The following is a 17,632-nucleotide window of genomic DNA, read 5'->3' as shown; positions in this document are numbered from 1 at the left end:
AATAAAATATTTTACCTTCCAGAAGGGAGGAAGCGATGAGATATTTGGGTCGGATCCATTTGCTCCAAAATCCTCAAAGAGAACAGATTCTCCAGGACATGCGCCTGCCCTTCCACCAAAATCCAAAAAGCAACCACCTCCAAGGCCAGCCCCTCCTAAGTCAAAGAGTCCCTTACCCATGGGAGCCAACAAACCCAAGGTGGACCCATTTCCTGGATTCGGAAGTGATCCGTTTGCCAACGCCTCAGATCCATTTGCAAGTTCTGCAACAGGCGGGAGTTCTGCAACTGGAGATCCCTTTGCTAATTTTGCCGACTTCAGTCCGGGCAAGGTAAGTTGATTGAGGTGCACATCATATTTTCCTTTTTAAAGGGGTTTCAGGTATGGGTAGGTTTTCATTGGTGTTGTTTGGTGTGTGCAGGGTTGTGGGAAGATTTGAATGAGGTAAAAGTTGATGGAAGGAAAGGAAAATGGTCCAGGCAAAAAAGGAAAAAGAAACATCAAATTAGACTTAAGCCCTCATCAAATCTTCTCATGAACCAAGCTGACCTTGCTTTGCCAGTTTGTTTTTCCTTGCTTTCTTAGATCAGGATGTAATTTTCAATTTCATGGAGTAAGGTTTTAACATTTCAGATGAGTAATTTTGCACTTTTTATTTCAATCAAATAATTTTGAACCACAAATTAACATTCTGCTGTTTTCATTTGACATTGTCTTTGCTTTTCTATTCAATAGAGTTTTATGTGGGAAAAAAGCTTCTATGTAAGAAAACCATCTATATGATGCTTACAGTGTAACCATCGCTTCTGTTGAATAATGGAGATTCAAGTTAGACCACAGATTGGGGGCTTTGCTAGAGAATTTCTTTCATATTGATCAACCGAAACAGTTTGTGATAATTTGTTCAAGTGTCACCAAGGAAGTTGATCATCATGAAAGTATTCACTATACTGCATATATAATAACAGTGCAAGGAGCAATGTATGTGAGACTCAGATCCATGACACCTCTCGTGTGTGCCAGGGACTCAGACATGCTGCCTGTCCATGGTGTATCCAGCAGTCTTGGTCAACAATCAATAAGAAAGGGTTAGCTTGGTAGGATGTTGTGTATCATACTACTCAACCTTCAACAGGGATACCCAGCTATGTAATACAATCTACAGGGTATCATACATATGTAATACAATCTACATATGTGAATCATATACTATCAGGGATCATATGTAATCCTTTTAATTTGTAATCCTTTTGGCAGATCCTAAAAGAATGTAATATCCTATCAAAAGTTGAGCAGTGTAGGTCAGTCCAAGCTTTCATTAATAGGGATATCAGCTGTGTCATACTGTCTGCTATACATATCATGTTCATTAGTGATCCTTTAGGTAGATCCTAGAATAAGGTAATATCCTATGAAAGGTCAGTCCAAGCCTTAAACAGATGGCTGATGATCCGAGTAGTTAAGGATATCTATGGGAGAGTAGCAGGATGACAAGTATAAACTGGTAGAGTAGAACATTTGGAATTCCTCGATGACATTACATCAACATGATGTCATTGCTTGGATGAAGTCATGTCACCGTGACCCGTCATGGAATCTGGGTTAGAATTGATCCTCAGCAACGTTCACTGGTCATGAAGTATGTAAGTTAGTAAGGAGTAATGTAATAGATTGGGTGAGGAGACTAGGGGCTTGGTAGACTGCATCTTTTCCCGATGGATCCTTGCTCACAGTATCAATCACCAGATTGTTTGGCCCAGGGTAGATTGTTTACTGGATGCTGTCATGTACTGGACTGTTGAGTGCAGTGTTAAACAACAAACACACTCATGTGAATTATGTCGGAATATTTGTGTCATGAGCTGGGCATTCTGTCTCAGATGAGAGGTCCATAGATCCGAGTCCTACATGTATATGCTCTTCTTACAGACTCACTGGTACATGTTTGTTGTGGGAATATTTGGACCTGTTGGGACATAACTGGCTGTGGAATGTTTCACACTCACACATGCACAGGGCACATCTTCTGTCTGATTAACACATTTAAACCACAGATCACTGAAGTTTCATGTTATAGACCTGGTTCAGTTGTTTCCAAGTTCGAAGACAAATCAATTTGGGACTATTTAGACGCAGAGGTTGACAACGTATGTTTACCCAATCAAAAGCGTCATTCATATGATATCTGGGAAAATACAAAGGGAAATTCCTGATTTTTTCTTGTCTTGGAACAAATAGTTTTGTCTAATTCCCTGGTTTGTTGAGAAATGCCACTTAATGAAACACAGCAGGGTCTGTCGGCCATGTCAACCACTTCAAAAGTGTCTGCCAACACAAAACAATATAGCTCTACTGCTGTTGTATCAGCCCTCCTGTAACATCGACCTCCGAGAGAGTCGTAGGGTGATTATGGCGTTGTGAACGGGTCGGTAAGCTCCAGCAAGCATGTACAGTGAGTGTAGGTTAGGTACATATGTACAGCATACTGACCTGTCTCTCTGCTTCTCTCCCCTGACTATACAGTTTGAAGATGACAAGTCGGCGTGGGCATCCCAGTGACACGCCCATCAAGGGGCACCTGCCCTCTGCGACAAAATATGACTTACGTATCACTCAGTCCTTCAACTTCCGACACTTGACAGTTTGGACAGCCCTTTTCGTAAATCGAAACACCAAATGTGTTTATGTAACATCTGTTCTTCCTCCCGGTATATGAACATCTGAAATAGTGTGTGCAGGTATGGACGTCTGGTGTTAAGGAAAAGTTCCAGGTGTTTAGAGATTTGGTGGAACATTTGCAGACGTGTTGCTCATGGGGCTTTGAAGTCAAGCAGTGTAATCGCTCCAGCCTCAAAACAGTTCTGTATATTATAAATGAATGGTAGTACCTCATGTACTCATATCTGAACCATCTTAATTGTTATATTTGTGGTGCCCGATTTGCCATGTTTGCTTTTGGGTTGACCTCTGGAGACTTAAGGTATGCACATTCTGTCTACAGCGGGGTCTATGGTTACCATGGTTACAGCGTTGATTTTGATTTTGACACCTGGACACCTCACTGACAAATACCATTATGTAAATTATAAGGGCTGGTTTTAAAAAAGGGCAATGCATGTATTTTCATGATCAAAAATAAATTTGTCAGTTTTTAATTTTTTTGAAGGGTCATTGGGTGAAGGGAGGTAATGACCAGACATGTGAGCCTAAGTAAGGAAAGTCGCCTTTGGCCTTTATGACCATTGTTGTGTATGAAAGTGAACTGTTCAGTCCACAGGTAACCATGGACTCTGGTTGTGGGCACTCCCGGTTTTCACTGGTGTAAGATGCAAGCTTAATTTTGCTTGTAGTTTAACATTCAAGATGTCTATCTCCCTGACAGCTTTCATTATGAAATCTATCATACTTATCATTAACCATTCTTCTATCTCTTGTACAGGTGTTTTTGCCTTGTCAGGTAAATGTGTCTGTCTTTAATACTGAATATACAGAGGTTTCGATGTCACTGCAAATGTGTAATTTATTTTATATTTATTTCATGCTGTTATATTTGTTATATTGTAAATTGAAAAGAATCAAAGAAACCATCAAATTTATGTTTTAAGATGTATACAATAATGTGTTGTATTCAGTGCAGTATTAAGTAATTGTGAAAGATCATTGCATAGTTGTATGTTCATTAATTTGTCATTGGTCACAAATATTAGGATGTCAGTAACAGTAATTCTTCCTTTATATATGAAATAACAAGAGAAAGACATGTAATGTTATATTGTAGACTTTCATGGTATTTATGAACATGAAGAGTATGCATGGTAAATATATTAAACTTAAGCCATATTATGTGGCATTAATGCATGGTGCATATATGAAACTTAAGCCATATTATGTGGCATTTAATGCATGGTAAACATGAAACTTAAGCCATATTATGTGGCATTTATGCATGGTGAATATATGAAACTTAAGCCATATTATGTGGCATTTAATGCATGGTAAACATGAAACTTAAGCTATAATATGTGGCATTGATGTTTGGTAAATATATGAGGTTTAAACCATGATGTGGTATTTGTATCTCTAGAAATCAAGAGAGTGGTAATTGATGATAATTGTAATAAGACAATAGCTGAATCTGTGTTTAAGTTGAATTTGCTGTTAGACCTTTTGTAAGTGCTATTGTTTTAATGTGGTTATTTTCAACTGTTGTATCCACAAACCTTTATATGTGCATTTGTCATGAATATGCAAAATGTATGTATAACTGACACAAGGACTTAGCATTATCTTGTATATACCTTTCTCATAATGAATGTACCTTTGAAAGATGGTCCAGGATTTCACACGGAGCATTTTCAAGTGAGCTCAAACCATCCTGGCATCATGTTGGCTGATGTTTGCATGTAACCATGGTAACGCTGTGTTTCCCCGACAGTTCACGGTAGACGATGATGCATGGGAGAACAAGACAGCGGAGGAGAGGACGATACAGGTAGTAGGAGGCAATGGTCAGCAGCAGCAGCACCCTGTCCCCAAGTCCAGGACAAAACTGGAGTCAAAGTTCAAACTGTCCTCTCAGGTGGATTCTGAGACGGATGTGTGAATCCAGCATCTAGTGCAATATGGCAGGCATTCAGAGCAGTGGAAATAGGGAGATTTTGTTCCAAGGGCAGGAGCGAAGGTGCATCTTTAATGCTTGTCTGGAACCAGAGAGTAACTTTTAACATGACAGTGATGTTGATAGATAAGCCCTGGCCCCTGTTACACAAAGCGATCGTAGCACTTGAGTGATCGTAACTCCCATTCTTTAGCATAGACTTATGACAGTTGTAGTGCTGCGATCGTTATGTGGAACTGGACCCCAGTTAGCATGGTTTATTGACTGGAATATTTTGGCGCTGATTTATTAAGGTGTCTCGGTTTTGTCAGTCTCAAACTTCCAGAATAATGTCTATGTCTAGCTCTGAACTTGTTGTTTCTTGGAACAACGTCTTCCTATTTTCACACTTTTGATGAATTTGTTATGTAATATACCTTGGCTTTTGCGGTGCTTGCAAGTTTAATGTCAATACAAACCTTCATTGCTAAAACTGCTCCAGCATTTGTACTTCTTTACAGGGAAGCTTATATATATAGTATTGCCACGGTGATCGAACTCATTGTGCATTAAGTAAGTCAGGATACACAGCATTGATTTATGAGGCCAGACCTAATTTTCTGCCAGGTTTACGTTCACCAAGATGTAAAGACATATTAACTAATGGATTTTCATGGTTCATTCTTAGTAAATTTCCTACAAATGTTTCAATCAAATAAAGCTTTGTTTTTTCTTTCATATTTTCTAAAGGGATGTTTGATATTACCTAAATGAAATTGATGTAGGATTTTTTGTTAATGGCATGAAGATAACCTTTGAAGATCCAGGTTAGACTTTGTCTTCAACATCCCATGCTCGTCATTGGAGGCAACTAACAGGATTCGGTGGTCACTCTAGTTGGATTGATGGAAACGTGTCATCGTATCCTAATTGCAAAGATCAGTGCTCATGATGTCAATCACTGGATTTGGGGATCCAGACTTGATTATTTACAGACTGCTTTCACATAGCTGGAATAAGGCAGAGTGCTGTCTTAAACAACAAACAAACAGAACAAGCAGATGGCAGCGTCTGGCCAAGGATGTAGAAATGACAGTGTTTGTACAACATGGTGGTAGTGAAGATGTATTAGCATGTAACTGTGTTTTGAAAGTATCTGTACAATCAGAAAGTACCACTTGTGGAATCGATGTTGTGATGCACTGCACAAACGAGATGGTAGTTGTGTGTGGCCTCACATCACTGGCTGTGACACAGACGTAAGTTGTTGTAGTGGAACACTGGAATTCATCAGTTCGGCCTGGTGTTCAGAGTCAGCACTGTTCAGAGGTATCGGTAATGTTATGAATTATAATACGAATGATTCCAGTAAATTTGTTTCATTTTCTATGAAGAGTGTATTAATCAACAGGTATTCAGGGAGCAGATATCACAGAGCAGACAATAATGACATGACTGTTTTGAACTTTGCCATAAAGATGACATTGTCTTAAAACATGAGATAATTTTTCACTAGCATGAAACTGATGGCAACTCCCATACTTTGACATAGACTTCTGACTGTCGCAGCCGTAGAATCGTCCTTAGTTCCACAGGCTTCTCAGGGCTCAAATACTCTTAAGTCTTCTTATTAAAAAAAGACTTTTGATCACAGTTGGCTAATATGTGTTGAACATAAATCCAGATATTATTGTCAGTCGATGTGGGGTAGCCTAGTGGTTAAAGCGTTGGCTCGTCACGCCGAAGACCCGGGTTCGGATCCCCACATGGGTACAATGTGTGAAGCCCATTTCTGGTGTCCCCAGCCGTGATGTTGCTGGAATATTGCTAAAAGCGGCGTAAAACCAAACTCAGTCAGTCAGTTGATGTCAACAAGGTTCCCCATGTTAGCTTCACTATCCTCCTACCTCACAGGTTGTTCTGTTGAGCTTGATTCTGTAGTATTAAGAAATCACACACGTTTCCTGGGCCATTTTACAGAGCCATAGCTAAGACATTTGTTGCTCCATACTGCAGCATGGACTTAGATCGCATCCGGAATTGTGCTTCTGGTCATGGTCCACAGTGTGATTTTAGACCTGGGATTGTCGTGTCTGTGTTAAAGATTGGGAGATGCAATCACTTTTGTTTAAGAGCATGGTGCAGGTCATGGTATCAAAAGTTCAATAGATGTTATTTCAAATACCTGTTTCAGGTAACGAGTCATTTTTTGAAAGGCTTCTCTTTACACAGGCTTTGACATGATTGACTGAAAGACAGACCTGGTGTTCTGTAGAGAGAACATGAATGAATTTAGACTTTTTCCTGTCCTAGCTATTTTGCAGAATGAAGCATTTTGCCAAAAAAAACCAAGGGCATTTTTTCTCTTTTCTTGAAATGAACATATGTGTGGAAGAAAGTGATCTCTTGATTGAGAATTGAATTGAATTGTGTACTCTTCTGTCATTATCCAAACAGGGGGTACTTGGCAGTATAGGAAGATGGTAGGACATGGGGTTGATAAGATAATGGTCTAATTAATTCACAAAGTAATCAAAACTGAAATCATAGTGTTTGGAGAGCCTTCTGTTTCAGTTGGAGGTACGTCATGTGTGCTTGACAAACTTGTCAAATACATTCTGTCTGCTGAGACAGAGAGATTTGGTTATTCACAGACTCTTCATGACCTGCCAAACCCAGGTTAATCGGGCATCAGGCAATGTTGGTACCACGTCTGTGCTTGTGTTAGGATTCTCAGTTGGATTATCTGTGTTTGTCTAAAGTGCCACAATGTGCTATATGCAATTTGTATAGTGTTATGAGTCATCTGTGGTTAGAAGATGTGATTGTTTTTGTTGACTGTAGTCAGAATTAACATGAACAGCATGCATCACACATAACATGCATCACACACATGCAAAATACACACATATACCATGCAACACATGCATGGACATGCACACAACATGCAACACACACATGCAAAATACACATAACATGCATCACACACATAACATGCAACACACACATGCAAAACACACATATATACCATGCAACACATGCATGGACACACACACACACACACAACATGCAAAATACATGTACACACTTGTAGCATACAAAACAAACATAACATGCAATATGCACACTTATGCATTATACAGTTACATGCATAACTTGCAACACAGAGAGAGAGAGAGTGACACACACACACATACACACACACACATACAGAGAGAGAGAGAGTGTGACACACACACACAGAGATCGATCACAGATGAACACAAGTCCCACTGACATGACAGATGCAGTGGCCCGGACTATTGGGAGTGACGCAGCACATGGTATGTAAATAGGACTCCGTGATGATGATGATGATGATGGGCCACTGTAGATGTACATTTGGAGTTGTTATTAGTTGACAAGAATGACTGAGTTTATGTATGCATGAAGAGGTAGATTTGTAAATACTTCATATTGAATTATGAAACTTAATATGAGAATAGAACTCTGTAGAGTACAGCAGATTAACGAATCAGTAGACGACGTCTCTAAGTCATCAGATGGGCCAATCTTTACGTCAACTTTACACGTTCTTTATAATCATGTAATTCAATACCCTGAAGCAAGCAACTGTGAATGTTTCTTCCCTGCTAAGACAATTTGACATTTTACGGCAACTGAATGGTACGCTATTTTTCTTGGGATTAGGAGTTTGTTTTGTACTTCCTGTCTTATCTGTGGACTTTGTATGTTAAAGCAACAATATCGCTTTGGTTATTGGAGATATATTGTTTGTTTGTTACTTCAATACCCTGCATGAAGGTTTGGTTCAGATTTCTTATACCATTCATCATATTAATGTTTCCTGTGATCTTCCAACATAGCCCCATGCATTATTTATTCTGTATATGTTTTGAATCCTTTTCCCATCTCATTCTTCAATATATTCCATACAGGATTGGAAATTAAATCTGGCTGAATCCTCATTGACATTAATATCAAATGTTGTACTCCATTATATCTGATGGTGATGACCTTGACTGAATCTGCTGGAGCTCCTGGTCGCCATGGTTATTCAGGTGCTATGACTTATATATATTGTAGTACATTCACACATTGTCCAACAAGGCTGGTATATCACGCTTATTGCTCCAAGTTTACTTCATGGTAGAAGGGACGGCAGATTTTTATAAGATGTTCTTCGCATAGCTTGTTGTTACATGTTATGTCAGTTGCTTGGTGTTGAATGGTTCAATATTTCTTTCAAGGAAAGTCAGATTTCATTTCTAACCTTGTGATACTTTTTCTCAGCACCTCTCGGCTGTGACAATCTGGATTTGCCTCTGCTCATGATGTATTATGCAAGAAGTAATGACACAGCTGTGCTGCAGGTGGTTACTTTATAAAGGAGGCTACCATTTCACAAAGCTATTGTAGCGCTACGACTGTCGTGCCTCCTCTACAGTAACAGATTTACAACAGTCGTAGTGCTACGACAGCTTTGTGAAACGGGGCCCTTGATCTTATGACATGCAGGGTTGCTGAAGTCCAACCAGTGATCGAGTCTGGACCAGGGCCCCGTTCCTCAAAGCGATCGTAGCGCTAAGATGATCTTAACTCCCATACTTTAACATGGAGTTACGACAGTCGTAGCGGTACGATCACTTTGAGGAACGTGCCCTGGGTTGCATTTTACAAAGCTGTTGTAGCGCTACAATTGTCGTGCCCCCTATACAGTAACAGACTTATGACAGTCGTTGCTACGACAGCTTTGTGAAACGGGGCCCTTGATCTTAAGACATGCAGGATTGCTGAAGTCCAACCAGTGATCGAGTCTGGACCAGGGCCAAATTTCACAAAGCTATTGTAGTGCTATGACTGTCGTGCCTCCTATACTGTAACATAGACCCCTGACAGTGGTCTCGCTACGATAGCTTTCTGAAACAGGGACCAGCTGCATATATCACAGGCTACAGGGATGAACTCGTGAGAATCTTCACAGTCTTGTTTGTCGTGAAAGTGCTATGACACTTACTGTAGTTGTGTTACAACTACTGGACTGATATTGTGCAGATATTCTTCAGTTTTTCCCCCTTCGTGGATTCGTGATGGAATCCCAAGGGGGGATATTATTGATCAGGAGACTCTCGGCCCAGACTCCTCCTAGCACGAGTAGCTCCTACAGCACAGCGATGAGTCTTCTTGGAGTCTTCTGATGTAACCAGAAGCCCATCCTCATGATTCCAGGTCATGTTGATATCTTGTTGTTCCATAATGTACCCTGGATACATTTATAGCCAGACACTGAAAGGATTGAAGGTATCAGTTGACACTAAAATCATTATACACAAAGTATTATTTCATTTTTAAACAGCGTTTCTTGCTTTATGACTTGAATCAGTTCTTATTCCTTCAAGAAAGCAGGGCCTGTTCCTCAAAGAGATCTTAGCGATCTGAGAAGTCGCAGGCTTAAGCGCTCTGAATACTTGAAAATAGATTGTATAGCTAAGGTCTCTTTGTGGAACTGGGCTGAAAATGTGTTGATGGTTTCCTTATGTTATGTGTGTCTTGTGTATGGATTGAAACTTATCAGACAACTGTAATCGGGGACCATACACCGACCATCGGTATACGTTCTCTGACGTAATATGTTTTATTGTGATTATTTATTGAATATGACCAGGTTGATCTGTTTGATCTGTAATCTTATTGGACTTAAGATAAATCGCTGATTTCATGTTATTTAAGATAATTTGTCTTGTGTCTCCAAGGTACTATTGAACAACTTTAGGATGAAGATTGGCCTCGTATTAGAGGGGAAACATTCTCAACTTGTATGATAATGTAAATGTGTATCTATGCCTGTACATTTCTATCATGTTGATACAATGTTGGCAGTGCTGATGATAAATATAGCATGTAGATAGCGAATGTGATTGTACGTCCTAGTCACATAGCCCTGGCTTGTTGATGTATAGCTAATTCATTGACTAACATTACCGTATCAGTCATGCCATTAAACATGTACAATAGTTCTTACAGTTGTCCTTTATATGCTGGGGAAGACTGATCACAAGTGGGAGTGAGTGAGTGAGGGAGTTTAGTTTCACGCCACTTTTAGCAATATTCCAGCAATATCACGGCGGGGGACACCAGAAATGGGCTTCAGACATTGTACCCATGTGGGAAATCAAACCCGGGTCTTCGGGCTGGCTGGCAATATTCCAGGGGACACCAGAAATGGGCTTCGCACATTACACCCATGTGGGAAATCGAACCCTGGTCTTCAGCGTGACATGCCGACACTTTAACCACTGTGCTACCCCACCGTCCCTGTTACACGATGCATAAGTGGGATACTAGATTCGTACCCAAAACAAATGGTCTTTGCTGTTGCTGAATGAGGCCTTGAACAAAAAGCGTTTTACATCGAGGTCTGTCGACATTCCTAGGTAGGCGGAGTCGCAGTGTTGTCAACAACCAGAATACATGTGTGAGTATATTCAGGGACTGCAGATCAGGCCACACAGAACGTTCATTCAGGCGTATACTCCATACACAAAGTCGGGGACCACATTGGGTGGGGTCATGGAAAGGTTTGAGCTTCTATTTGGGACACATTTTTAGCCATGAAGAAGTTATTGATCTGTTACCACCTTTTTAACTGATGCTTCATATTTGAGAATGTCCTCTTTATATCCGCACTACACGTAATGAAAGATTTATTATCGCCTTGCATTTAACGCGGATCATATTTTTAACGAGTCGTATTATGCCCTACTTTGGTTGTTTTTCGAACAATCTTTTCAGATCAACCCATAGTTTTGGTCTGTGAATCTATGTCTGTTATATTTGAACAAAAATTTATTATACGCCTCCCGGGGGTACAACGTGATTGACGAGCGAGCGCTACATCCTCTTGACTACCCAATCTCCAATAGTCAGGACACATTGCATCGAGTTGCTGATATCCACATTTGGTAATAGTCTATTGTGTAATACACCTCACCCATCATCTTTCTCATGTTAGGATAAGTCATTCGTTACAAATCGATTTGAAGTAAAATGCAGTCTGAAAGCTGCCGTAAATCGAAACAATGCTAATAAAATAACGTAAATATGGGTAACCCATGTGTGAAGCCCATTTCTGGTGTCACCCAGCCGCGATATTACTGGAATATTGCTAAAAGCGGCGTAAAACTAAATTCACTCTCTAATGCCCGTGCATAAAATTAATGCATAGGCCTATAATTTCCATCGCAAAGTGTCATGAATGTGCCATTTCCTCACAGATTATCTACATTTAAACCAACTGAAGTTATAGGCCTATTTTAGTTCTGGCTAGACACGGGCCATCTGGCCATGGCTACAACAATTTGTAGCTGCTGAAAGAGTCATGGTAAGTTAGTGTTATGACAACAGTTTTTTTTCTCCAAAATGACACACTCATAACCAAACACATCCAGATATCTATAGATCGTATCAATGAACATCAAAAAACATTAAATCCATGTTGAGCAGGAAATCTGGATTTGTGTGGCAAAAGGTGAGTGAGTGGTTTAACGCCGCTTTGCACAGTATTTCAGTTATATCATGGCCCGTCAGCTTCGTTTGGGAGGAAAGTCCGAAATGGTGCAAGTCATACACGTTTACAACTGGTGCTGACAAGGCTACAATCATCTGGGCGAACCAGGATTTGAACCCACGATCACAGGTTTCTGACCTGCCCAAGGGACGCAACTCTTCCATCCGTGCCCCTTAAGATAACATGGTCATCAGTTTTCAGTCTAACAGACATTAACCTATACCTAAATGTTTTAGGACATGTGCAAACGACATGGCAGCCTTCTAGGGTATGAATACACAATGTCAGTAAGAAAAGAATAACAAGTATAGCGTGTATTGCGTAAGTACTGTAGGGTAGTACGGGTTTCAAAGTCAGTAGATAGAGTCGAATCGCAGTAGTTCCAGTTCCCTCTGCGAAGAGAATGTTTTGTCTGGCCCTGTCGTGGCTTTGTGTTGAGAGATGGACTGAGACATAGCAGCATTTGTGAGTGAAACTGTTGCGTCAATCCTTGAACGCCTGCACGTCGGTACACAAATAATATCTGTATCTGAAATACATGTTGGTACCGAAAAAAGTCCCAATCACGACCGTTCACTGACGTATGACATTTGTAAGGCAATAATGGTATAAGCTGATATATCTCTTCAAGAGTAAGTTGGGGTAGCCTAGTGGTTCAGTCGTCACCCCGAAGACCCGGGTTCGATTTCCCACCTGGGTACATTGTGTAAAACCCATTTCTGTTGCCCCCCGGTGATGCTGCTATAATATTGCTAAAAGCGGCGTGAAACTAAACTCACTCACTCATGAGTAAGTATACATGGTTTAACGTTTCTTTTAGCAGTATTCAGGGGACATCAGAAATGGGCTTCAACCATATAATCCTAGATCTTCGGCAAGAACTTATTCTTTAATTACAAGGCTTCTCATATAGAACAAACTTTATGGATAACAACTTCTTTTTATTCGTGAGTGCGACGTCTTCGTCAAGCAACGTCATGCTTGACAAACTGTATCGAAACGTCGCACTCTCGAATTTGTTATCCATAAAGTTTGTTCTAATTACAACTTCTAAAAAATGCCACTCAAACAAGGCTTCTCAAATGGTCTTTGTTAAATATCAATCAGGGGCGGTGGTAGCCTAGTGGTTAAAGCGTTCGCTCGTCACGCCGAAAACCCGGGTTCGATTCCCCACATGGGTACAATGTGTGAAGCCCATTTCTGGTGTCCCCCGCCGTGATATTGCTGGAATATTGCTAAAAGCGGCGTAAAACCATACTCACTCACTAAATATCGATCAACGGCGAAGGTCACATATTTGTTCGCCTGAAGTAAACAACATTGGCTTGTACCGGCGAACCGTCACAGAAGACTGAGCCTAATGCATGTCTATTGTACAAATACTTTCACTGACGCATGTAGGACATTGTGACTATAAAGCGTCAAGTTCACATCTACTGTGTTTACTGCCCAATCTGATTAAAACCGGTTTGAGTTATTCTCCCAAGGCTGTTGCAACAAACATTTGAATCATTGCAGAGCATCTTACAAGATGATGTTGCTTGTGTTTGCAGTGACGTTCCTGTTGTCTGGAGCATCAGCGCAATATGATGCAGGTAAGAACAATTATGTGCTGTTAAAGTAAGAGCACATGGAATAGCACTATGCATGTACGTTTGTATTGTATACAAAACGCTGCAATCAACTTTCTGGGCAGGTTTCTCAAAAGAGAGGTGCGAACAGTCAGACGAACACCCCCGCCAAAATGTTCCACAGTAGAAAACGAATCGTGGTTCTTGAGGATGACCATGGATTGTTTTCTCTGGCAATGTTGTGTTGTAACGCGGGGAATGTAATTTAAACAATCAAAGTTCACACTGTATGCCAACTATTGCTTTATTCGTATCTATGAGTGTGTGTGTATGGGGGGTGGGCGGGGGCGCACAGAGTTGTCATTGTTCACGCGCAGTTGGCGTGATTTTGAATTGCAGCCTCGTCCTGAATTTGTTCATCAACAACAGATCCGCGCTCAAATATTACACTGGAGTGGTGGTTGTGTGTCCATGCAGGAGGACCACACCCACGATTGTGCATGTGCAGGGTGTGTTTGGGTGCGCGTGCGTGCGTGTTTATGTGTGTATTCCGCCACAGGGGCGTGTCACGCTTAGAAACAGCGTTAGAAAGACAAATAGGTATATAGACCCTACACTAGTACTATATAAAAGGATCCTTTTATATAGTACTAGGTTAGGGTGTATGTACCTATATGTCTTTCTAACGCTGTTTCTTAGCGTGACACGCCCCTGTGTATTCCGCAACAATCAGGTGAAGATTTAAATATGTTTATTATTTGTATTGCTGTGAATTTAAAATATTAACAAAGTTTTGATGTTTCTCTATTCTATTCATATGATTAAAAGTAAGGCGAAAATGGCAAGGCTGTATATACGTGTATGTGTCCATATGCGTGTTCAGAAGTGCTTGCGAGTGTGTACTGCGTGTTCTAAATGCTGTTTGTACTATACCATTAGTACTCCACTGTTACACGGTACACTGAAAGCCCTCAAATACCAATAATGCCGAGCATTATATAAATTGATAATACTCCAAAATGTTCTGTGAATGTGACAATGAAATAGCTTATACATGTACCCAAGTGTATCTGCCATTGCTCCAGTTTTACGTGCTCTATTTCCCCCTGTGGAACTTGAAACAGAGTGACATGCCTCCCATTATATTATTTTATTACAAAACTATGTCCACAGATTGTTTCATACAAAGTGTATCCAAGTGAAGTGAATACAAAAAATAAAAAAAAATAAAAATTAAAAAAATAATGCCGAGCACAATACGGGTACCAACAAGTGCCATCTTAAAACGTCTCTGTCAGTGAGTTAGTGAGTGTGTGCGTGCGTGAGTGATCGTGAGAGCGAGCGAGCGAGTATGGTATTACGCAGCTTTAAGCAATATTCCAGCAACATCACGGCGGGACATCTCCTAGTACATGGAAATGAAATTTGAAAGCGAGAGTCTTGTTCTTGGGTCTATCATGCATAACACCTTATAATTTTGAAGACACAATGGGTATGCACAATTTAGTTGAAACGGGGAGATGTTTTTTGGTCTTTTACATGCTAATTGATGCTGAAAGTAGGTTGCGCGTCTCAAGACGTATTGTTCGCCAGCCAATCATTCCGTAGATAACATGACTAGTCTGGAATTGGCATGATACTTTGATCAATGTCGATGAAGTTAACTGAATGTTGTTGAGACTTTAAGATGATATGAAGATACGGAAACACGTTAGGACTACGCTACGCTGGTTAGGGTGACCTTACAATGTAGATCAATGAAAAAATTAATTTCATTGAAAATGTATGGAGGAACATTATGTTTCAGATGTTCTCATTCTCGGCGCCGGAAGTGCTGGGCTATCCGCGGCGAGTGTTCTGGCCAGCCAAAACGTCTCCTTTATCATCATAGAGGCCGCTGATACGATTGGCGGGAGAATTAAAAGCACGATGTTTGGCGGGAAAATCGTGGAACTTGGATCCATTGGTATATATGGCACCGAATCTTCCATTAACAGCACCGTCAACATGTACAACATCACAGGCAAGTACGTTGACTACGATAGTGTCATCGTGAAGTCGTATTTGAATGAGTCGCTGGACGAGCAGGCGGACGCAGTGTGGAATAAACTAGCAAACGCGCAGAAAACTGTGAAGAAACTCTTTGGTGAAATCAAGGAGGGCAAGATACGGGACATGTCTATTAAAGTGGCTTTAGAGAATGGAGGCTGGTTTCCTAAAACCATCTTGGAAGATGTCATAGAGATATACGACTACGATTTCGAATTTAGCAAATTTCCTGCCCTCATATCAACTCGAGGATTTCAGTCCGTCTCTGACATCCAGGACAAACCCTTCCTGTCAACTGACCAGCGTGGACTACAGAACTACATGGAACGATTCGCCAGCTCATTCATGAACACTTCCGGTCCACAAATGAAGCTGGGTGAGACGGTGGTAGGCATCAACCACACTGACACCTCCGTGTCGGTGACTACCAGTAGCGGCAAGACCTTCAATGGCAAGTACGCCATAGTCACATTCAGCATGGGTGTTCTAAAGAGCAAGAACGATATGTTTAACCCTTCTCTACCCGCTTGGAAGTTAGACACTATCTATAGAACAAGCATCGACTCGTACGCTCAGATCTATGTCAAATTTGCCAGCACGGTGACCAACTTTTGGGGAACTTACCAATACATCCTTCACGTCCATCCACGAAGAGGATACTATCCCATTATCATCAACCTGGAGGCCGAGGGTTTCTTTCCCAACGGGACGAACATACTCCTGTTTGTCGTTATGGGAGAGGAGGCACGGAGGGTGGAGAGCATGCAAGACAATCAAGTGAAAGACGAGATAAAGGGGGTGCTCAAGGGCATGTTCGGATCGTCGACACCGGAACCAGAAAGCATCCGGCTGGAGAGATGGACGAGTGATCCTCTCACCATGGGCAGCTTCACTTCCCGTCAGGTCGGAGACGAGGGTAACCCGAGGTTCCTGGAGGCTCTGAAGTCGCGAGTGGGAAGAGTCTATTTTGCTGGAGAGGCATACCATGACGTGATGGATGGTTTTGTTGAAGGAGCTGAACAGTCTGGTAGATACACCGCAATGGAGGTGAAGGAATGTATGATGGACAAGAAATGTCCTCAGTTCAACCCAACTCCTGCAGCACCAAAACCCGTACCGACCACGTGTGAGGCATCTCTACTGTCTCTGTCACTTGCCACTCTCCTGGCGTGTCTGATGGCAGTATACTTAAAGTAGTAAATTTCTGGTGTCCGCAGCAGCGATATTGCTGTAATATTGCTAAAAGCAGTGCAAAACTGAAACTCATTCGTTCACTCACTTAAAGGAAATGTATTGCTTCATTGCAGTTAAACATAATCAGCCTTAGTACGTTTCTAACCCTCCTTACCACACATGTATCTTACTTCCATTCTTAGTACATTTACTTTGAATATTTATCCATGTTTGACGTCATAGTTCATCACTTTCAAACATACCTCCTTATACATACGACCTGGTCCACTTAGTTGCTTCCCTTAAGTGGGCCAGTAACCTCGTGTGTTCAAATATCGGTTCACCAATTATGTTCATGTAGTTATCAGCACCATGTCCATTGTCGCAGGTTTCACAAAAGTACCAATAGTTTAACAGGTCGAGTATCACTTCGTGATTTCCTCCGAAATCAAGCCGACCCCCCGCAATTGTAATACTGTTAGTGGCGTAAACATACTCACTCGTCATCATGTTTCACCCACAGAGACATGGATGAATTAAAATCATATTTCACAATAATGTTTTTGCGATGTCTATATACCTAATACCACTAACTTCAGATAACTGGGGGCGGTGGGGTAGCCTAGTGGTTAAAGCGTTGGTTCGTCACGCTAAAGACCCGGGTTCGATTCCCCA

At 41.1% G+C, this 17,632-nt stretch overlaps 2 protein-coding genes across 2 annotated transcripts in view; both read left to right on the top strand.

Annotated features, from left to right (window-relative positions):
- The window catches only part of LOC124284031 (epidermal growth factor receptor substrate 15-like 1), a 40,277-nt gene extending 34,926 nt beyond the window's left edge, over nt 1–5,351 (top strand). The window contains 3 exon segments of the mRNA XM_046720072.1: nt 23–331; nt 736–762; nt 4,436–5,351. Coding sequence (XP_046576028.1) covers nt 23–331; nt 736–762; nt 4,436–4,603 — 504 coding nt within the window. The 3' untranslated portion in view covers nt 4,604–5,351.
- An 8,270-nt stretch (nt 5,352–13,621) lies between these two features.
- On the top strand, nt 13,622–17,596 carry LOC124284029 (polyamine oxidase 1-like). Its single transcript, XM_046720070.1, has 3 exons — nt 13,622–13,759; nt 15,543–16,977; nt 17,557–17,596. The coding sequence occupies exons 1-3, from the start codon at nt 13,696–13,698 to the stop codon at nt 17,558–17,560; spliced, it is 1,503 nt and encodes a 500-aa protein (XP_046576026.1). The 5' UTR covers nt 13,622–13,695; the 3' UTR covers nt 17,561–17,596.
- The last annotated feature ends 36 nt before the right edge of the window (nt 17,597–17,632 follow it).

The sequence above is a fragment of the Haliotis rubra genome, unplaced genomic scaffold, assembly GCF_003918875.1.
Source record: "Haliotis rubra isolate DU_JTF1 unplaced genomic scaffold, ASM391887v1 Scf328, whole genome shotgun sequence".
NCBI classification, from domain to species: domain Eukaryota; kingdom Metazoa; phylum Mollusca; class Gastropoda; order Lepetellida; family Haliotidae; genus Haliotis; species Haliotis rubra.
Note: the sequence above shows the minus strand (reverse complement) of the source record. Positions and strands in the feature narration are given on the sequence as shown.

Bases quoted from the DNA above. Each gene is read 5' to 3' on its own strand.
- LOC124284029 (XM_046720070.1), top strand. From the start codon at position 13,696: ATGATGTTGCTTGTGTTTGCAGTGACGTTCCTGTTGTCTGGAGCATCA. The intron at 13,760-15,542 runs GTAAGAACAATT...ATTATGTTTCAG, and splicing joins ATCAGCGCAATATGATGCAG to ATGTTCTCATTCTCGGCGCC.